Source organism: Kwoniella dendrophila, chromosome 5 (assembly GCF_036810415.1).
Source record: "Kwoniella dendrophila CBS 6074 chromosome 5, complete sequence".
Classification (NCBI taxonomy): domain Eukaryota; kingdom Fungi; phylum Basidiomycota; class Tremellomycetes; order Tremellales; family Cryptococcaceae; genus Kwoniella; species Kwoniella dendrophila.
In genome coordinates, this window is record NC_089480.1 from 464,681 (window position 1) to 487,012 (window position 22,332).

The 22,332-nt window shown below is 37.4% G+C and overlaps 7 protein-coding genes across 7 annotated transcripts; 5 read left to right on the forward strand and 2 right to left on the reverse strand.

The window, feature by feature from the left end:
• Positions 1-89: 89 nt before the first annotated feature.
• Positions 90-1,399, reverse strand: L201_004021 (uncharacterized protein; the record flags this gene model as incomplete). Its single annotated transcript, XM_066219769.1, has 6 exons — positions 90-126; positions 260-270; positions 331-415; positions 667-924; positions 1,055-1,283; positions 1,378-1,399. 6 exons carry the CDS (start codon positions 1,397-1,399, stop codon positions 90-92), a joined length of 642 nt encoding a protein of 213 aa, XP_066075866.1.
• A 408-nt stretch (positions 1,400-1,807) lies between these two features.
• Positions 1,808-6,730, forward strand: L201_004022 (uncharacterized protein; the record flags this gene model as incomplete). The annotated part of the gene is made up of 19 exons (XM_066219770.1): positions 1,808-1,824; positions 2,007-2,107; positions 2,176-2,342; positions 2,401-2,490; positions 2,547-2,610; positions 2,668-3,026; positions 3,081-3,207; positions 3,261-3,491; positions 3,545-3,727; positions 3,790-4,045; positions 4,097-4,260; positions 4,310-4,596; positions 4,653-4,778; positions 4,834-4,948; positions 5,007-5,533; positions 5,600-5,923; positions 5,981-6,117; positions 6,182-6,434; positions 6,503-6,730. The coding sequence occupies 19 exons, from the start codon at positions 1,808-1,810 to the stop codon at positions 6,728-6,730; spliced, it is 3,756 nt and encodes a 1,251-aa protein (XP_066075867.1).
• A 1,661-nt stretch (positions 6,731-8,391) lies between these two features.
• L201_004023 (uncharacterized protein) lies at positions 8,392-9,619 on the forward strand (the record flags this gene model as incomplete). Its single annotated transcript, XM_066219771.1, has 6 exons — positions 8,392-8,568; positions 8,713-8,802; positions 8,919-9,006; positions 9,087-9,304; positions 9,389-9,454; positions 9,515-9,619. The coding sequence occupies 6 exons, from the start codon at positions 8,392-8,394 to the stop codon at positions 9,617-9,619; spliced, it is 744 nt and encodes a 247-aa protein (XP_066075868.1).
• A 312-nt stretch (positions 9,620-9,931) lies between these two features.
• L201_004024 (uncharacterized protein) lies at positions 9,932-14,164 on the forward strand (the record flags this gene model as incomplete). Its single annotated transcript, XM_066219772.1, has 12 exons — positions 9,932-9,954; positions 10,224-11,174; positions 11,262-11,480; positions 11,541-11,708; positions 11,791-12,331; positions 12,406-12,712; positions 12,799-12,890; positions 12,943-13,065; positions 13,122-13,239; positions 13,294-13,577; positions 13,646-13,930; positions 14,018-14,164. The coding sequence occupies 12 exons, from the start codon at positions 9,932-9,934 to the stop codon at positions 14,162-14,164; spliced, it is 3,258 nt and encodes a 1,085-aa protein (XP_066075869.1).
• A 565-nt stretch (positions 14,165-14,729) lies between these two features.
• L201_004025 (uncharacterized protein) lies at positions 14,730-16,860 on the forward strand (the record flags this gene model as incomplete). Its single annotated transcript, XM_066219773.1, has 5 exons — positions 14,730-15,440; positions 15,606-15,721; positions 15,849-16,470; positions 16,561-16,731; positions 16,819-16,860. 5 exons carry the CDS (start codon positions 14,730-14,732, stop codon positions 16,858-16,860), a joined length of 1,662 nt encoding a protein of 553 aa, XP_066075870.1.
• Positions 16,861-17,150: 290 nt separating this feature from the next.
• L201_004026 (uncharacterized protein) lies at positions 17,151-17,901 on the reverse strand (the record flags this gene model as incomplete). Its single annotated transcript, XM_066219774.1, has 5 exons — positions 17,151-17,262; positions 17,410-17,496; positions 17,591-17,712; positions 17,779-17,800; positions 17,873-17,901. 5 exons carry the CDS (start codon positions 17,899-17,901, stop codon positions 17,151-17,153), a joined length of 372 nt encoding a protein of 123 aa, XP_066075871.1.
• Positions 17,902-18,988: 1,087 nt separating this feature from the next.
• L201_004027 (beta-1,2-xylosyltransferase 1) lies at positions 18,989-21,971 on the forward strand (the record flags this gene model as incomplete). Its single annotated transcript, XM_066219775.1, has 12 exons — positions 18,989-19,581; positions 19,678-19,728; positions 19,790-20,020; positions 20,105-20,289; positions 20,403-20,668; positions 20,750-21,073; positions 21,131-21,183; positions 21,249-21,283; positions 21,341-21,419; positions 21,481-21,566; positions 21,671-21,762; positions 21,867-21,971. 12 exons carry the CDS (start codon positions 18,989-18,991, stop codon positions 21,969-21,971), a joined length of 2,100 nt encoding a protein of 699 aa, XP_066075872.1.
• Between the last annotated feature and the right edge of the window lie 361 nt (positions 21,972-22,332).

The window sequence follows — 22,332 nt, forward strand, 5'->3', positions numbered from 1 at the left end:
CTCCTTCACCACCTCCAGAGACATATCACACCTTGCAGTCAAGAACAAGGATTCTTTCCCACAATCTTCTATCGCAACATCACATGATTTTAAGCAGGAAGTTCGAACTTCTGACCTCGGAGAACCCTATCATAGTGAAGATCGTTAGTATTAAATCCTGCACGAACCTTAAACCAAACCCCCAAGTCTCGTTCTTTTAAACTGGAATCGTATGATCGAGACAAGTTTCCCAAATTGGATACCGAAAGTATAAACTTACTTGGTGACATACTAAACACAACAGCAAGGTCAACCACAATCGGGATCTCAAAAACGATGGGAGTGACTTACAATGTAACCGAAATCTGCATAGATACCAGTTTGGATCAAACCTGCTACGACTGCAATAGGGTCGAATGCACCTTCGGTAAAGTATCTAGATTGTGAGGGAAGTTAGCATCATTAAAACTTTCAGTCGTTTGTACCGTTCAAGATTTTTGGGATTTTCCAGCTCATCTATTCTCTCGTCCCAATTCTTATAAGGGTTGGGAAATGAATGTCCCTCTTCCATCTATAATCTGTAAAGCTGTCTCTATGCGGCTATTGTACTTTCCTCATTTTCTTTTATACCTCTAAATCCTTCAATGAAAGAGATGAAAACGCATAGAGACAAGAGGTTTTACTCACCTATACATCCAATTAGGAATATATAAACCTCTGTATAAACCCAAAGCAGCCAAATAATGTGTAGTTATAGTTTCGGCTTCACCAGTTCTTTGTAACATGAATAATTGTGGTAAAATCGCTACAGATTCTAACCAAATTGAAAATGCCCAAGTTAATTCAAATGGTGTATAGGCGTAATTGAATAATAAAGCGAATATTGCTACAGGTGGTAATAGATATGTTAATTTGAATGTATCAAGTGATGAATCATGTGTTGGTCTATACAAATGGAAAAAAAATATATACTCCAATCAGCTCATGAACGTGACAATTTAATCAAGCGGGATACCGCTTTTTCTTTCAACTCATTAGGTAAAATGATTTTTCAATTCAAAGCGAATGTACTCACCTAAATTGAACCTTCATCAAGAATAAAGTGTATGCTGTTGAACCAATAAAAAACAATTTCATTATTGTATTATAAAATGAAACGTATGGTCCAGTTAATAAATCAACATATCTAGTTAAGAATACAGTCAAGTATAAAGCTTGAGTTTTGAATGAGATACCTCGACATGATCGTGATGTTTGAATTTTATGTAAGAGTATAAAGATTGATGCAAGGTGTGATATATCACCTATAAAGCGTTCGATATTAGCTCATAGTTCTGACGGAGAAGTTTTCATCTCTTCTTACGCTACATTCTAGAATAAGAGGGATTTCCCACTTACCTAGGAAACGAAATATATTCATATTGGCTAATTATCTCCCTGCCCCGGATGTGCTTTTGACTTGACGAGTGGGTGATTCAATTGATAGGAGCTGTGTAGCTACTTTGTGTTATTAGCTAAACCTGATCATCAACGATCATCAGACAGCTTACCGTATTGATATACTCGAGATCTCTTCTGTGTTAGAGTCCTTTTCCAGCTAGATATTGTGCTATATGCGTATGATATTAAGTAACGCGTTGAGAGAGCACTGCTTGATGATGTTAACGTTCAACTCCACATCCACGTTGACATAAGCCTAACACTGCGGAGACAACCGAAGTCGCGTCGCACTAGTAGAGGACGGAGTTTGACCCATATTAATCGAGTGTGGCGCTTGGATCTTTCTATCTTCTTTAGCTTTCCACGATAACACATTCAGCAATCAGCAATGAGCAATCGTTTACCGTTCGTTTACCGTTTACACCTTCGGTCTTGGACTTTTTGGCCACAACTACTCTTTCTTGTTAAAGGTTAAAGTGATCTTCGTTGTTGTTGATTGATTCTTCAAGGATATCAAGTCGGTGGATCAGCAAGATGTAAGTTTAGTTTGAAACGAATATGGCCGCTAAAAGCTGACTATCCATCAGGTCCACCTCAAAACCATCGATAGTCTCGCAAGAGATAGATTCGATTTCTTTGCATAATGCAATCCCCTTACATCTAAGATTATACGGTATACCTATTTTATGTGAGCCATCAGCTTCTGGTTCTCTCAAGAAGTTTCCTAAGCTGATTGGATATGGATTATATGTGCAGCTCTCTACCCATTACTATATTACACATATTACCACAAATATGAAGATTGGGTGGTTTCAGAAGAATGGACTTTTATTTACTGTGTTTTACTCTTTGCTGGTCACGCATTAAGTTTCTTAGCAACTGCTTGGTCAAGTGGATTTAAAGCTAGAATTAGTTATACTACTGTAAGTTTAGCTGCGCTTATGTGTGAGAAAGTTCAGCTAATTTAGATGGGCTGTATAGGCAAATTCATTGAAAGATGCTTCAAAAGTTAGAGTTATTCCTAACAAAGGTAGAGGAAAAGGTGAAATTGTACCTCTTGATTCTAAATTGGTGAGTCGGCTTGGTATATAATAATAAAGACGTCTCATGCTGATCGAGTTCTTTAGGCTCCTGGTGCTACTGAACCAACCTATTCATTTATCTATCAAAGAGATACCTACGTGTTCAACCGTAAGTAATCTTAACAGTTTCTTGCCATTGTCAGCTTACCTCTATATCTCATGCTAGCATCAACTGGAGCATTTACACCAATCCCTTATCCATGTGATTCATCTCCACCATTATCGGTATTCCAATCTTCTAAAGGTATTTTAACACATCCAGCTACTTCAACTAAATCTAAAGGAAAAGTATCAGGACCCGGACAAGATCTAGGAAATTTACAATCATTAAAAGCAACATATGGTGCAAATGAATGTCATATACCTATACCAAGATTTACAGAATTATTCGCCGAACATGCTGTAGCTCCATTTTTTGTTTTCCAAATTTTCTGTGTTGCTTTATGGTGTTTAGATGAATATTGGTATTACTCTTTATTCACCGCTTTTATGTTGGTCGTCTTTGAATGTACTGTTGTTTTCCAAGTAAGTTTGGAGTCCCTCCTTCAGAGAAGCAAGCTGATTTGGTTGGTATTACAGCGAGTAAGAACATTGACCGAGTTTCGAACTATGAGTATCACACCATACCCTGTACAAGCTTTTAGAGATGGTAAATGGGTAGAAGTCATTAGTTCAGAACTTGTGCCAGGAGATCTTGTCAGCATTCGTAAGCTTTAAATCCTATTGAGCGCTGGAGACAAGCTAACTTCTCTGGGTTAGTACGAACAAAACCTGATTCTGGTATCCCATGTGATCTCTTACTTCTTAGAGGTACATGTATCGTCAACGAAGCTATGCTTTCGGGTGAATCAACTCCTTTACTCAAAGAAAGTGTAGAACTCCGTGAAGGATCAGACAGATTGGATATGAATGGTGCGGATAGAAATAGTGTATTATTCTCTGGTACAAAGGCTTTACAAGTTGAAAAAGCTGGTGAAGGTGGTTTGACTAGTGAGCTGAAAGAACTCATCAAACTGGAACTCATACTAACTCTCATTATCTAGCTCCCGATGGAGGCTGTCTCGCTGTCGTCCTCAGAACTGGTTTCGGTACTACTCAAGGTCAATTAGTTAGAACTATGATTTTCTCTACTGAAAGAGTGTCAGCAAACACTTTTGAAGCTTTCCTTTTCATTGGTTTCTTACTCATCTTTGCTATCGCTGCTAGTGCTTATGTATGGATCAAGGGTAAGCTGATCGAAATCTTCAGCTGCCATATGACACAGTACCAACTGACATATTTGCCGTAGGACTCGAAAGGGGAATGGTCAAAGGAAAATTGCTCTTGGATTGTGTGTTGATCATCACATCGGTTGTTCCTCCCGAATTACCTATGGAATTATCGCTCGCTGTTAACGCTTCTCTTGTTGCGCTTCAAAAATACGCCATCTTCTGTACCGAACCATTTAGAATTCCATTCGCCGGTAGAGTCGATGTTTGTTGTTTCGATAAGACCGGTACTATCACCGGGGAAGATTTGGTAGTAGAAGGTATCGCTGGTGTTGAGTGAGTTAATCGCTTGTACATGACAATTCGACAACTGACATGAATGAATAGCTCTGCCAATCCCAGAAAGCTTGTTCCGGTCACGGAAACCAGTAAAAATACTACTCTCACTCTTGCTGCTGCCCATGCTTTAGTTTTATTGGAAGATGGTACTATTGTCGGTGATCCTATGGAAAAGACCACTCTTTCTGCTCTTGACTGGAAATTATCAAAAGGTACGTTGGAGCTATTTATTCATATCGGTCAATACTGACGCGATAATAGGCGATAACATCACACCCAATTCTAAGGAGGCTCCTCACAAACACCAAATCAACATTAGAAGACGATACCAATTCTCCTCAGCTCTCAAAAGAATGTCAACTATCTCAGCTATCTCGGATGCAAACAGTAGAAAATGGTACGCAACCGTTAAAGGTGCGCCTGAAACTTTGAAAGGCATGTATGTCAACGTCCCTGAATACTACGAAGAGACTTATCGATGGTACACTCGAAGAGGTAGTCGTGTTTTAGCTTTAGGTATCAAGGAAATGAACGTCAGACCTGAACAGGTGAGCTTTTACCGCGTGTTCCGCTGCTACTCAGGAATCTAACTATCTCTACATAGGTTAACACCATCACACGAGACGAAGTAGAGTCTAAACTCACCTTTGCTGGTTTCCTTGTCTTCCATTGTCCACTTAAACCCGATGCCGTGGAGACTCTCAAAATGCTCAACGATTCTTCTCATAGGGTAAGCTGAATCCTTGTCCGGATCCGGGCTCGCGGTAGCTGACGATACTTTACAGTGTATTATGATTACCGGTGATAACCCCTTGACCGCTGTTCATGTTGCCAAAGACGTTGAAATTGTTGATCGGGAAACTATGATTTTAGACTTGAAAGAGGGCACTACAACTGATGGTGGGTTATCATATACTCTCAGTATTGGGGGAAAGCTCTAACTCTCATTCGCTCTTAGAACTGGTCTGGAAGAACGTCGATGAGACTATTGTCATTCCCGTCAAATCCAATGAACCATTTGACCAAAAATTATTTGATCAATATGATATTTGTATTACCGGAGTAGCTTTGAAACAGTATGAAGAAAATCCAACTTTATGGAAACATTTATGTCAACACACATGGGTTTATGCAAGAGTATCACCTTCACAAAAGGAATTCATTTTATCAACTTTACGTGATTTAGGTTATATCACGTTAATGGCTGGTGATGGAACAAATGACGTTGGTGCATTGAAACAAGCTCATATCGGTGTAGCATTATTAGATGGATCACCTGAAGACTTGAAAGCTATTGCTGAACATCATAAAATGGAAAGAATGAAAAAAGTTTATGAACAACAAGTCAAAATCTCTGCTAGATTCAATCAACCTCCTCCACCACCTCCACCAGTGTTGAGAGATGCCTACCCAGAATTAGTTAAAACTCAACAGGAAGTTGCTGAAAAACATCAAGGTGCTAAAAAGCAAAATCCAATGGAGAAAGTGAGTTCCCCTTTTCCTTCCAAATTAAGGTTATTTGGTGGGTGACTGACTTTTACACCATTATAGTTTGATATGGCAACTATTACAGCGAAATTATCAGAACTAGATGAAGATCAAGAAGTACCACAAATTAAATTAGGTGACGCGTCATGTGCAGCACCATTTACATCAAAACTATCAAATGTTTCAGCCATTACCAATATCATCAGACAAGGTAGATGTACTTTGGTTGCAACCATTCAAATGTACAAAATCTTGGCGTTAAACTGCTTGATCACTGCTTATTCATTGAGTGTACAATATTTAGATGGTATTAAATTTGGTGATTATCAAGTTACAATCACTGGAATGTTGATGTCTGTTTGTTTCTTGTGTATCTCAAGAGCTAAAGTGGGTTCCGTTTTACCTCTATATAGGATAATTTGCTGATATTGTATTCCTTTTCAGCCTGTTGAAAAACTCTCAAAGGAAAGACCTTTAGGAAACATCTTCAACTTTTACGTCTTACTTTCTGTTCTTCTCCAATTCGCTGTTCACATCGTTGCTTTAGTTTATATCACTGGATTATCCAAATCAATTGAAGAGTAAGTTTTAAGCCGTTCAAGGCATCATGCTAGCCTGCCAATACTGATTTTGTTCTTACACTAGCCGAGGCGAAGTCGATCTCGAAAAGAAATTCGAGCCTACTTTACTCAACACAGCAATCTACTTACTTGGTTTATCACAACAAGTTTCCACATTCGTATTGAATTTCCAAGGTAGACCATTCCGTGAAGGTATCAGGGAAAACCCACCATTGTACTGGGGTTTATTAGGTGTATCATGTGTAGCTTATAGTGGAGCAACAGATTTCTTCCCCGAATTGAATAGATGGTTACAATTAGTCGAAATGAGTAATTCTGTGAGTCCGATTTGTTTCTCTATCGATCAAGGTGCAAAACAGCGGCCAACTGAATGGATTATCTACAGTTCAAATTCAAATTAACTTCTTCAATGGTACTTGATTTTGTTGGATGTTGGGCAATTGAAAAATCATGTAAATTATTATTTGCAAGTTTAGAACCTGCTGAATTAGTTACAAGAGGTAGAGATAGAAGGGAAAAAAGAAGATTGAAAGAAGAACAATTAAAAGCTCAAATAGAAGCTGAAGAGAAAACTAAAGCTCTTTTAGCTGATAGTGAGAAGAAAGACTTATAAACGTATACGGGGTTGTTTTTCTTTCAAATTTCGGCGGAGTGGGAAACCAGAAACCATTAAACATCTAAAATACATATATAAGTTTACTTCATAAATCCATAGACAGATGACCAAGCTACATTTTTGAAAATATCATTTGTCTTTATCATATTTCAGATATATATACCCATGCATAGGTCCTGTTAACCTGTAGTTAGCACTATGTTCCGCTTGATATTGCTTCATACTGAGGCTTTTATGTCATACTGGTTAGATAGATGAGGTGACTAACTTGTTTACGTATACATTTATAGTTTTATTCCCGGTCCGGTAACGACGGAAACGTACCTATGGTTTAGATTTTGTTCCTGTGAAACGAAAGCGCTTTGACTGAGAAAAAGATGATGTCCGCTCCGCTTTTTACTATTCAGATTTCTTTTGCATAACGGCTGTCCGATAGATCTGATGAACGGAATGTCTATGTACCGTCGTGTCGCAAATCTTTCATAGATGGTGTTAAGATGAATTCTACTAATACCCTACTGTAGTATCATTGAGGCACAAAAGGGAAGATCTAAACAAGAAAACATGCATTAACCATGTGGTCGTTGAAGGGGTTAAATTTGGTACAGAACAGGGTTTCAGGGTTTTAGAATAGCCAAATTAATTTAATCTTCGATCACTGTTTTTTTTTATCTCCCCATGAGATTTGGATGAAACGATTTTATCGACACACCGAGTAAAACCGAGTCGAACAGGATGACATTTGATATGAGAATAGGTTGCATGTGTATGTGTATGTAAATATGTATGTATGAAGTAGTTCAAGGACCCTCCTTTTGGATGCTTGGATAAAGATATCGTAGTCAAGGTGATACATGCACTAAATTGAATGCTTATCTATTGCCAAGAGAGAGATAACTCGCCCCCAATGGAAAGGGCCTAGGGGAAGTGATTCCAACTGCCGCAGTTAATAATAATAAATATACTTGTTATATTCAATTGCATAACCGGTTTTAAACCCAAGCTAAAGTAGTTTAAGCTCGTAATCTCTTTTTGGTCTCGGTCCAACGAGGATTACAACATTTTATTTTACCTTGATTTCAATTTATTCATAATTTTTAATTAATCAAGCCTCAGCTCATTTCTTTTAACATCATAAACCCCCAATTATCAAATTTACTTCCATCAGTCAGCTAATCAATAATCTGTCACCTGTCTTACTTAGCCTCCCAGCTGAATATCATCCGTAATCCGTCATCCGCCTCGTCCGTTTATCGACCTCAAAGATAGGAATTGCTCATATTGTGGAATCTTTCTTTTCTTTTCTTTTCTTTTCCATCAATCAAGTAAAACCGAAAAAACAGACAATAATATTAGTCTGTTTCTTTTGGATATAAAGGTCTTTTAAAATTCATTCTACTAAAGCGTTATTAACGCTTAGAAAATCATTCAAACTGTCATCTACATCACCATCATCAATTTCAAATTCAACTTCTGTGAATAACATAATACCTAGTTCTTCTCCTCCTATATCATTAAGACCATCATTTGAATACGCTTCAAATCCTTTTAGTACTTCAACTTCAACATCTCAAGCTGGACCATCAATACCTAGAAGAATACCTCCTTTACAACCACCTAATAATAAAAAACATTTACATACAGCAATCAAAGTCAATATGCCTTTCCACGCTGAACCTTTAAGAGCAAATAAAGAAATTGATATTGATTTAGAACATTCAATAGCAGCTCAAAAATTCCCAGATATCAGAGCTGTTTTACAAGGTAATAGATGGTGGTCAAAAGGTGTAACTGAAAAAACTCCTGAAGTTTGGAAAGAACAAGTTAAAGGTCAAGTGAGTGTTTCCACAAACCAGTATAATTCGTGAATGGAAATACGCTGACGATATACGTTTCTTACCACCCCCCATCGTTGTCTCCGAATCCTCCTATTTTAACCTTGTCCACAATGTGCTCTCCGAACCTCTTACCAATGATAGGCACCAAACTTCCTTTGGATAGGATGTGCCGATTCCCGTGTACCCGAAGTAACTATCATGGATAGAAAGCCTGGAGAAGTTTTTGTACAAGTAAGTTCTAGTATCTACAAATAGCAATCAGTATAATGTGTACACAGCTATACAGACAAGCTGGAAGGCGTTAAAATTCGTGGACATGCGCTGATTCTATATCTACAACCCCACAGAGAAACGTTGCAAACCAATTCCAACCTCAGGATGATGCTTCTCAAGCTTTATTAAACTATGCTATCATGAACGTTGGTGTAAACCACGGTAAGTGTCACTGTCTAATGCCAAGCAACTATATATCCCAGTCATCTTCTCCCTGTAACCATGCTGACCCTTCTTCCTAGTCATCGTTGTCGGTCACACTGGTTGTGGTGGTTGTATCGCTGCTTATGATTTACCTGCACCAAAAGAAGGTGAACAATTCTGTGATCCCGCTACACCTTTGACTCGATTTTTAGACCCAATCATCAGATTAAAACATTCTTTACCAGAAGGAAGTGATGTCAATGATTTGATCAGAGAAAATGTTAAAATGAGTGTTAGAAACGTTGTTGCTAGTCCAGTAAGTTGTGTCACTCCAACAACCCAATTAGTAGCAATTCATGAGTGTGATAGTCGCTAATCACTCGCTTCTTTAATTTAATAGACAATACAAAACGCTTGGGAGTTATCTCGAAAAGGCGAATTCCGAAAAGTATACGTACATGGTTGGGTGAGTCATATTTCTTCCACTACCCCGCTCAAAAGCTGATAAGCTATTGCTTTGTAACAGTTATACGATCTTTCTACAGGTCTTTTAATCGATCTCAATATCACTCAAGGCCCTGAACCTATAACACTTGATGATGCTAAACCTGCTACCAACGGTACAGCTTAGACAATGTATTGCAGGAGGGTTTATACAGGTTCAAATCACTTTTTTAGCTTTCAACCAGACCATACATTACATGATATTCGGTTTTTGCAATGGGAAAATATATAGATGTAAATAGATTAATCACATAGCCTTCAATTTTCTTGGTCATTTGCTTTGGATTACTTTTTGGGATTGGGATGAGGTGTAATATACTGTTGTGTAGGGTGATAACATGCATAAAATACCATGATAAATAGCTTTTCTAATGACAAGTATGCATTCCATCGCGATGATGCCCTCATTAAGACAGTTGCTTGTTCCGAACACGCGATTATGCACGGACCTCTTATTTCGGAGTAAATTTATCTCGATTACATGGTGAAGCCGAAAAATAGAAATTATTTTGAATTTTGTTGTTGATGCTACATTTACCCCCTAATCGCGTCGTCCGAACAATACATCAATATCCATACATTTGCCATCATCACTTTACATTGGTATTACACTTATATATCGTCAGCCTTTCTCTTCCGACTACCCACTCTTCTCTGCTCCAATCTCTATTCATCAAGATCTGCATACGAAGGAATCGCCGCCAATATCAATCTTAACCATTACCGATTAGAATTTTAGCCAAAGTGCGACGATCAACTAGACTTATAACCCTTCGTGGGTCAACCTCGATTGGAAGGAAATGTTTGTCTAATAGTCTTACTCCTACATCAAGATCGGCGAGCTCACGAGGATGTCCATCTTCCGGTTCAACCCTTTCAGCATCGAATATTGCTAGATCTATACCAATCAATAACGATAGCATAGACAATCATCAATCAACATTTGATAGAGCTTTTCACACATCGTCTAAACCTTTTGCACAAGTATTACCAGATGATAAATCATGGAATTACCATCAATCATCACCACCTCCTCCTCCTTCAAAACCCTCTACAATCGATACATTACCTGATAATTTCCCCTCTTCATCCTTTTATCCATCAAATAACAGCCAGAGAAGCTCATCATGGCCAAGTAGGAAAGGAAAAGAGAAAGCTCTACCTCCTAAACCAAGATCAATACAAGATGAATCAGACTTAGAGCAAAGTTCTTTTAAAATCACATCAGAAAATATAGATGAAGTGTTCCAATCTTCTTTGGAAGCAGATGATGATACACCTTTTGATGGATTGACTGAAGAAGAAATAATAGGTTTGGTAGAAAGTATGGGAGAATCGCATTTAGATCTAGAATCTGAAAGTCTACCCGAACAAGATCCAGCACCACAACTACCGTCAGAAGCGATCGATCCTTTCGCTCCACCAAAAGCCGTACAAGCTTACAACGAGAAAATGTTGATTGACCAAACGACCAAAGATAAACTCCCTCCTCTGCCAATTCCAAACTTCCCACCAGATGATAAAACTAGATTTGATTGGAGAACAAGAGCTCTAAGTCAAAAGAAGAAATTCTCGTATTTCAATTGGTTCGGTAATAATCTACCTCATCGAAAAGAAGCTCCCTGGACGAAATTACAATATGGTGAGAATTATAGAGAAGAATTAGATAGGTATACTAAACAGTTAGTTGTTTCATTGCGATCAAACCGATTTTCGTATAAAGCGAGATTATGATAATCTCAATTACTGATGTCATATTATTGGGCTAGCTTTCAACCGCTTTTAGAAGCTGAACAAGCTGAAGAAGAAAGAATATTTAATGAACGTATAGCAGAATGGTCTTTTGAGAGATTAAAGAGAGAAGGATATACATTAGATGAAATGCGAGGTTCAATAAAATATCAACCGAAATCTCTAGTAGGATTATATACTGTATACAATTTCATTAGAGGTAAAGGTGATAGAGAATTACCTTTTAATAGGTTCACGTGAGTGAAAAGAAAAAACTTTATAAATCATCGCTAGTTAGATGCTGACATAAAACGTAGTGTTGGAACCAATGTAGTGATAAGTAGAATTGACCCAAAAGTTGATCCTGTCGGAGGTATAATAAATGGTAAACATAAACTCATCGGTAGTGTATGGAATTCCACTAAAGGAAATTTAAGAATCATGTTCAGTGAAAATATCGAAGATATCGAGAGTGGTAATTGGAGGTAAGCATCCCGTAGACTGTGGCTGAGTTTTGCTTTATCTTGGTTCAATGTATAAGCTGACGGATCTCATTATGGTTGACAGGCTTGATGTCGCACCAAACGATTTCGCGTTTCAACGCCAGATTGAAGCTTTAAAAGCATTAAATCTCGATATTTTCCAACAGGACATGGGCGATTTCCCCAATAAAATCTCTGCTCAACCGATCAAAGAAGCTGCGCAATCGACGTCCACACAAAAGCAAAAGCGCAAGTATCAAACTATTCTACGAGGAACATCCTTAAGAGATCATCTACTTCGAGCGTTTCAAGAGGATTACACAGTTCCAGAAAAATCCCATTCATCAATCAATGCCAATCTCCCTCAGCACGTCACAGATCATATCGTACAAGACCCCAATCAAATGCTACCTTCAGATCTAGATGCAATACCTCTTGTCACGCCTCAACGTAAAATAGCTACAAGCATACTGGCTAAAAATCAACTTATCCAAAGTTGGACGGAGCGATATCGCCATGCGGGTAAACCACTCAAAATCGAAGGTGATCCCGATGTAGGTCTGAACGAAAGCCAAATGCGAGCTATAGCTATGATGTTAAGTGAACGATCGAGTTTAGTACAAGGTGTAAGTGAAACTTATCCGAAGATGAAGCTCTTTCTAGTATTCTCTGTGGAAGCTAATTTGATGATATTGAATAGCCCCCTGGAACAGGTAAAACTCGAGTTATAATAGAAACCATCAAACTCCTTAAAAAGCATTGGCAAATACCTTATCCAATATTAGTCACAGCACATACAAATGTAGCTGTTGACAATTTATTGTCCGGATTGAGAAAGCAGGATTTAAAAGCGTTAAGGTTCGGGGCAATGAATCGAATACCGGAAGAATTTGGTGATTGGACTTTGGATAGAATGATTGGAAAACATCCTAATTGGTTTCAACTTGAACAAGCTAGAAAAGAGAAAGACTTGTTACTGGAAAAGAAATTGAAATTCGGTCCTACAGGTGTGTCCTCTTCGTCCGCTTCACGCATTTTTAATCCCTTTAACGGGATACCAAAAACCCGCGCTGATGTACCGTTGCTACAATAGCTGAAGGTGAAGCTCGTTTGGGTAAACTTAATCAAAAAATTTGGGCTATCAGGCAGGACATCATGAGAGATGTTCTCCTTGATGCGGATGTAGTAAGTTCTGCTTTTTCTGCAAAGTGTGTTGCAAGCTGACTTGGATCAAAAGGTCTGTACAACATGTCTTTCCGCTACATCTAAAGCATTACAAGGGATAGATTTCCCAATCGTCTTCCTAGACGAAGCTAGTATGGCTACCGAGCCATTGTCGCTTGTTCCTTTGACAAAAGGGGTAGGTGTCCCTTCGGTACCGCAAAATGGATAATGCTTATTCTCCCTTCCTGATAGTCATCCCACGTAGCTATAATTGGTGATCATAAACAGCTCCCACCTGTGATCGTGTCTCCCGAAGCTCATGCTGGAGGTCTCGCTACTAGTCTGTTCGAGAGACTGATACACGAAGGCAGTGAGTCTGTCTATTATACGGTGACGTACCATGCTGATGACGTTTGCCATCTAGACATCCCTTCAATTATGCTTGATACACAATATCGAATGCATCCCTCACTAGCTTCATTCCCTTCAAAGACATTCTACTCTGGTTTATTGAAGGATGGTACACCGCCTGCTGATCGATTAGCCCCTGAAACAGAATTTCTGTTAAAAGATGAACAAGGGAATCGCAAAAATATCACATTTTTAAATCATGATCACCCTGAAAGCCCAATGGCAAAAAGTATAGCCAATTATGGCGATGCTGAATACGTTTGTGATGTTATTGCCGATCTGATGTATAAAAACCCTGTAAGTGATTGACTGTTCGCGGTACGAGTAGAGAGTACTGACAAAGACGAATTTTGGCGTTCAAATAGGATTTGAAAGCTTCTCAAATTGGGATTATAACACCATACCTATCACAACTTCGATTACTCTCAAATCATTTATCAGATTCAAATAGAAGATCAGCATTTATAGATTTACTAGGTAATGAAAGGACAAAAGAATTAGATGATATCGAGATTAAAACTGTTGATGGATTTGAAGGTAGAGAAAAACAAGTTATCATATTCAGTTGCGTCAGATGTAATGATGGTGGTTGGATTGGATTTTTAAGTGATTGGAGAAGAGTCAATGTTGCCTTGACTAGAGCTAAAAAAGTGAGTCGAATCGAGCAAAGTTAACCCATCCATAATATTATACAGGAATGTAATCAAGCGATATAGCTGATCTTAATTTTTCCATAGGCACTCATAATGATAGGCTCGAAAAAGACATTGCAAAAAGCAAGAGTAGGTAAAAATGCTGAAGAACTTTTACCTTCTGGAGGAACAAAAGTATGGAGAGAATTAATAGGTTGGTTAGAAAAAGAAAACAATATTATGGATATATAATGAATCAGTGGAAATTACAGTAAATTAGGTTGTATATATAAAGTATAATACATTCACACACATCATATTGCATTTATATTGATCAATTTGTATGATAGAAGATGACAGTAGCTGACAATAAATTCATCCGCCAAGCCACAAGCCAATCTGAAGAATACAATGATCTGCATGATTAAAAGAGTGCACGGTTCCTTTCAATTCCATCAAAACACATACTAAAGAAGCGGAAAGGATAGTTTAATACCACTTTCGCTCGGATCTCATCTCAGATTTAGGCGAGATATCACCTTTGTTCTTTGCCGATCAATCAGAACCAATATCAATTGTAAACTTCTTTTCCCCTCGTATACAACATATAACAAGAAAGTACAATCACAATCCTACTAATATACTTACTAACAATATGGGCTGATTACAACCTTCTTATACAATGTGCTTTTGCTTATTGATTTTCCTTATTTACTTTTTCATTATTTCTATTTCTCAACAGTAAACAGAATATAATCACAAATTACGAGCAATATATTGCATACATATGTAGGCAAGGTTTACTTCAACTACGAGTATGTTACGTCTTAATCAAGATATACTAGAAAAGATCTTACTCCAACTATCAATATACGATTTGATTGCATTATCACAAGTCAATAAAGGATTTCATAATACTATCAGAGAAATACCTTCAATCCAGTATAGGTTATACAGGAAATTATATAAATGTGGTGAAGATGAGGAAACCTTTGATCCTTTACATCAACCTACGAAAAATATCTTGGATTTAGTTCAAAAGGAAAGAAATTTACTAAATCTTATTCCAAGAATCACTCGATTCAGTATCAAGAAGCAAAATGTTATTCATTCAATTCAAGATGATTACCTAATTACTATACCTAGTGTCGAACTCATTGTAGAAATGAAATCAGCGAGTGTCTGCGATCGATACCAGTTATGTACTATATACAAAATTGGTGAAAATCATGCAAAACCAAAAACACTATACGTCCCTTTTATCGTAGATTATAATACTCTTTTAGTCGACATCAAAAGGGATCTGATGATTATTATAGAAGTATCTGGTTTGATTCGCTTAATTCGATTTAGCCAATTTTATCAAACTCAATTCTTGGATCAATGTGAACAACGACAATTCGATCTACCATTGGATTATGGGGAACACCCAGAATACAAGCTAAAAGTTGCTCAAGATAAGATCATGATAGATTTACGTGAAAGTTTCTGGGTTGCCAATTTAGATGATGACCACCACGAGTTTTATGTAAGTTTAAACTATGTAGCGCTGCAAATTACACAGTAGAGCAGAGTTATTTCACAGTTTTGAATAATGGATAATGGATAATGGATAACGGATAGTCTAGAAGTTGATAGTCAAATCAAATTACATGGGCTGACGCTAATTTTCATTTACGTATCTCTAAAAAAGCGTTTCCCTCAAAACGGTAACTGGGAAAGTAATCATGGTTCAATTATAACGGATCAAGGATTATTGATCGGTTTGGATATACCTGAAATACCTTTTGTACAGAATAGTAGAGTTAAGTGAGTATCATAGCGGGTTAAATCTTCTCTACAGTAATAAAGTTTCGAGAGACAGTTGCCACTATGATGACACATGTCAGAGAATATTGGGAGTTGAGCTAAATAGAACTATCTTGCCACTTAATAGGATTGCTTCTTTAGCGGTGTTCAGCTTTTCCGGAACTTTGAACGTACCTTACTTGCCAGAGCTATTACTTGAAATACCGTACACTTTTTCTGTACTATCCAAGATGATTCGAAAACTCCGAAACATACCTAAAAATGTCAAGATCATCATCTCATCTAAACAACAACCTAAAATTCATACTAATGGTAATCCATCATTCATTCGGATCAGTTTACAATACCACTTATGGCCTTCTGGACCTGTTGAAGAGCTTAATATCGTAATTCCTATTAATCAATTATCAGCTATCAAGATAGAAAATAAATCTAAACAATGGATAAAAGGTAGAACGTGGAGAAGATCATCCCATCCTTTTGATGGTATTGAACGTATTCCTTTTCAAAAATGGAAGCATAGATCACATATATGGATTGAGGATATTACGCCAAAAGAACCTAGCATGATAAAGTCAGAAATTCAAATTGGATGTAAAGTATTTCAAATTGATAATATCGCCTTGAAACACAGAGGTAAATTGTATTTGGAAATTACAGATTTTAATCATCGTGAAGTCGGTAATAGAAAAAATGAGTATGGTGTTTTGAAAGATGTTAAATTGGATTGTGTACCTGACGATGGACAAGTAAGTTATTTTCTTTTGTTTAGTACAACAGGAAAATCACAATGACAGTTCATGTGTGATTTCTAATTATGATGTCAATTTTAATTATAGAGACCGAATAAACCACGTTCTATTCCACGGCATCATAGTCTACTGAAAAAGCCTTCGAATGATTACCTTTCGGGAAGATTTAAGAGTTCAGGTGAATTTTCCTTAGGTTTACCTAAAGAGCTTGACAAGGTCATAGTAGATGAAAAAGGTCAAAAATTGATAATTCAGCAAGTGAGTGTATTTTTTCTCGATCCGATTGATAAACGTTCAATACTGTTTGCTAATCGAAGAGTCGTTTTACGGTTAATTAAAAATCAGACAGGAGACGAAAAGTTGTGGATTATTGATTTTGGAGTTTAAATTCGTCTGAATAAACATATTACACGTGAAGATCTCGCCATTCAGCTATGACGTTGTATACTTATATTTATCCATGCACTTATATCATCGCGATTGAAGCCCTGTCATTGTTTAAAACCCTCTAATCTGAACTAATCGCTATATGCATAAGAATATCTGAATATACCTTCTTGTTCAGAAACATAGATGACGATGATGATGATGCATTGAGAATTTCTATTATTGTACAACATTTGAACAGCTGAATTGGATTTTGATCGTTGATTGCGATTGTTCGGTGTTGACACCATTTAACGATGTTTGATCTTTGGATCTCTAAATAGGAATTTACAATTCGTACAATAATAGAATAATGTCATATTTGTCGTTATTCTCCTTGCTTGATCTTGATAGAACACAGCTCTGTAATTACAGAAAAGGACAAGAATAAGTTATTAAGTGAAATGATAGATTAATTCCTTGATATAAGCGGTATCATAGGGAAGAAGGCATTGGATCGGTAGAAGTCTACATAGATCAATCAATAAATAGCAAAACAGATAGACTCACTCATGATTTGAACATTTTGGACATTCTATATTTGACCGCTGTAAAGTTGGGTCTGTTTCTAAATCTTTTGTTTCACCAGCTTGTTCTCTAAGTTACGAAAAATTCATTGATTAGTAATCCAAACCTCGGTTTGACCAATATATTGACGAGTGATACATGGCCTGTTGAAAGCTGAACTCACCTAGCGATAGTCAACAAATCATTCTTATATACACAAGGTGCCATACCAGGTTCAGGATGAGCATTTTCAGCATAATTACAATTTCGACATTGATATAATAATATTTTGGCGTTGTTATCGGACTACAAGAAACAAAATGATCATAAATGTAAGCTGATTATTAGAAAGCACATCAAAGCATAGCTTACTTTAGGGTACAAGAGATTGTTGCTGTAGTAACAGACATGTCAATTAGCCAAAGTACCAGCTGCGGAATCACCATGATTTAGAGATGAAACTCACCATTCACCACAGAACCGTAATGAAGGCATATTGGCGGGGGATTACAGGTGAACTTCTTAAGAAGATATGTTTATCCAGGAAGTGTGGAAAGTTGTATAGTGCTGAATCGATGTGATAATGACCTTCAGATGATTTCTTCTTTTTGATGAAGAGGTGAATGGACTGGTTACAGGAGACAAGTGAAAGATTAGCCAAGCTGAAAGTCAAGTCAAAGTAATATAATGTGTAATGTTGAATCCGCTCGTCCGAATGGAGGTTAAGGATTCAGCGTGTCGTAAAGTAGCATACACTTTAGGCACAACAAAACCAAACCACCGCAAAGCTTGAGGGCGCCTATAGCCTATACTGCAACTGTGCTTTCCCTTTTTCCGCCAGCCTAGAATCGTTACCATCAGGTACTAAGTTAGCATTATGTAAGCATAAGGTGACTGTTTACCTGCCCTATCAGCCCTGATAGACGGTTAAACGTGGTCTCGAGCCCATGGATATCGTTTTTGGGTGTTTTTTTTTTTGTAAGAATAGAGAGTTACCCTATGCGAATTCAGGCTTATGCCTGAATGCTGTTTTGTCTCACTCGTCACTCACCCACTTCATCAGTTGGCATTTATTTTAGATTGTACCTCGTTTGCATTATTCTCAATAAACAGAAGAAATCTCACAATCATCTTTCGTATATTCATCCTGTTTATATCTCTTCCGCCCTTCACCTCCTCTCTCGAAAAACAGGTCACGTCCATGATACACGTCTCAACGGTCATTTCGTAATTGCTCAATCTTTTCCGAGCCGGACTAGGGAATATCACCGCATTATTTTGACTTGCGCACGAACCTACAAATTCGCGTTTCAAGGCGACACCTACAGAAAAAGAACAAGTTATTCCACTAAAAGAAAGAGCGATCTTTCCATCTATCAATCAGCTCACATCTTGTTCTCAACTTGACCTACAACCGAAAATACAACTCGTAAATCATTATATCAGAAGACATATAGATAGAACATAAAATCCCAAGCATATTGACCAATACTCGCCATCGACGATCTTTCCTCTTTCACCTCTTTTATAGGTTATTGGCCTTTATTGGCCAATCTCCAAATTAACAAATTAGTCTTACAAAATGGCATTAAATTTACCATTTCCATCACCAATGAATATACCTATACCTAGAAGATTTGTTATTTTGATATTATCAGGTTGTATATTAGTTTTATTTTTACATACATTTGCACCATCAACATTACCACCAGCATTAACACCAAATTTACCACATCATGAACCTGATGCATCATATTTTTCTCCATCAAAATGGTTACCACCAATATTAAATCCTAATACACCATCAAGACCAATAGAATTTGATGAAGATGGTCAATGTTTATTTTTATCTCCTTATGATGCGCTAAGTCAGCAAGAAAAATTAAGAGCAGAAATGTTAATTTTAGATAATGTTAGTCCAGGTATAATTAAATCACATTCATTACCTTCAGAAGGTAATGATTATGATCCAGATTTCGATGATGAATTTTCCGCTTTATCAAATCAAACTAAATCACAACCTCAAGGTTTAACACATCCTATTTTAGGTTTATTGAAAGAAGGTGAACAAAAATGGAATTCAATGTTAGCTAGACAATCACAAACACTGGAACAAGCTGTAAAAGTTTATAAAGATAAATGGAATAGAAATCCACCAAAAGGTTTTGATGAATGGTGAGTTGGCTATACACCCCATCTTTTATCGTGTTCCATCAACGTTGCAATTTCTGTTGATAGGTGATCGACTAATACTTTGTTCGCTTCATTCAGGTGGCATTTCGCTGAAAACAATAATGTTCTTTTACCTGATGAATATGATGCGTAAGTCATGCAAAGGTTGGCTTACTTTCATTTGACTTTCAGCTTATACTCGTTCGTGCAGTATCATGGAATCATTATTACCATTCTACGGTTTACCTATCAAAACTCTACAAGAAAGATTAGAAGAAACAGAAAAAATACAGGAAACTTTTACTCTAATTATACACGATGGAAAAGTTGAATTACAATGGAATGATGACTATTCTAGAGATACTTGGTGGGCAAGTAGACCTAGAGCAGACTCGCAGATTAATTTGTTAGAACCTTTCATCAAGCATATTGGTGCTTTCAGGTGAGTCCACTTCAGCTAGGATCCGCTCGAACCGACGACTGACGAGATAAGCTGATTGATCATTCGACACATTCATTTTTATAGAGCTACTTTCACGATTCATGACCAACCTACCATGTTACTGGACCATGCAAGACACGAAGAATTAGTAAATGCTGCTAAGAAAGGTACAGTGTCGAATCACGCCAACGAACATGATAGATTCGAGCAAGATTGGAGTAAAGCTTGTGCTAAAGATAGTCCGTTGAATAAGGGTGAAAAGGAGCTGCGTGAGTACTTGATCGGCAAAGGAGTAAAGGGAAAATTCGAGATCTCGAAATAACCTTATCAAGGTCAGCTCTCCAGATGACGACCACTGACCTCATGTCTTCTATATACATAGCTGCCGCCGATACTTTCATCAATTCTCACTCAGCAGCCATGGACATCTGTCAACACCCCTCGTATATGGAAAACCATGGAATGTTATTAGAAGAACATAATGCCGAGACCCATCCTAAACCACACACCAAATTATATCCAATTTTAGTACCTTCTAAAACTATGTTGAATGGTGATATACCTGTCACACCAATTGGAAAAGATGGTAGAAGAGATGACGTTGGACCTGATCCAGAATGGAATAGAAAATCTGGTAAATTGTATTGGGTAAGTACGAGATTTAGCTGTCTGTTCTTTACATAGTTGTCAACCAGCTGACGTCTCATACTTACCGGTTGAAATATACAGAGAGGTTTAGCTACAGGATTAAACCACGATAAGAAAAAAGGAGCTAAATGGAGACAATCACATCGAGAAAGATTACATTTCTTAGCAAATGATAGAACAGATTCATATCAAGAAGTTTTATCACCTGTTGGAATGACTGGTGAAGCAGAATTAACAAGATTACCTTTGAAAGAATTAGGTGAATACTATATGGATGTTAAACTATCTGGTGGTCATTGGCAATGTGATTGGGATGACGGTACATGTGATGAAATGGAAAAAGAAATTGAATTTGCTGGAAAAGATAATGCCGAGAGGTCAAACGATTTCAAATATGTTTTCGATGTGAGTTAATCATTTGTACTGCGCATTTGGTTGACTAATAGTTCTTGATTGATGTAGACCGATGGAAATGCTTGGTCATCACGATTCCCTCGTTTGATGGCTGCTAACAAGTAAGGTAGTCCTTCGTTATCCCAAGCAAGACGACAAAATTAGCTGACAGCGTTATCTCCTACAGTGTCGTCGTCAAAGCTACTGTGTTCCCAGAATGGAGTGAGTATAGCTAGTTTCGGATTGTGCGACACCTAACGGTAGCTGACTTCGTCTCAGATACCAAATCATTACCAGAATGGTACGCTTATGTCCCATCCAAAATGGACTACTCGGATTTGTTTTCTATCATGTCATTGTAAGTAGCTCACCCAATTTTTCTTTTGGATTGGCAGATAGTTGACCATATGATGATGTAGCTTCCGAGGTACACCTTCAGGTAAAGGAGCACATGATGAAGTAGCTAGAAGAATCGCATTAAATGGTCAATGTTGGGTAGAACGAAGTGAGTATAGTATCCACATAAAATGATCATGCAAATTATACTGTAAAAAGCGCTACGCCGCGCTTAGAGGATAATGCTGATATGGTTGTTGTATCCTAATTCAGCATGGAGAAGAGAAGATTTACAGATCTACATGTTCAGATTGTATCTTGAGTATGCAAGATTAGTCAGTCCAGATAGAGACAACGGAAAGATGGTGAGTAGTTTTTTTTTGGAATGACCACATAGACAAGTGTCGCAACTGTTAAGTCCTTCATCGCGGTCCGTTCGCTAATATTTGATCAATGTGTGCAAAAATAGGATTTCGTACTCTCGGCAAGTCATCATAGTTCATCACCTGCGAATCATAAAGCTGGGGATGTACCTGTAGCTGCAGATGTTGTACCACCGATGGTAGACGAATAGATGAAAATCATATGAAATAAGAAATAAGGTAGATAGGAAGGAAGGCTTGTAAATAGCTCTTAGTGGGATGGTATTAAGGACTTTTGAGTTCCAAAATTGTGTTAGAGTAGAATTTTCGCCATACATATAAAATATCCTTTTGTCTCTTTCCATCGCTGTAACAACACCATAAACCCACCCTTATAGATAAATGGATCACCAATTTGGGGTTTTTTCCCGTTTCTTTTTGAAAGAGTGGAATAGCATTGCCTTTTCTCTTTTTTTCTTTATGATTTTATCTTTGTTTCAAGTAAACTAGCAATGACTCGTAAATTTTTGCATGAATTCATTCAGATACCCCTTGTCATTTGAGCAAGCATTA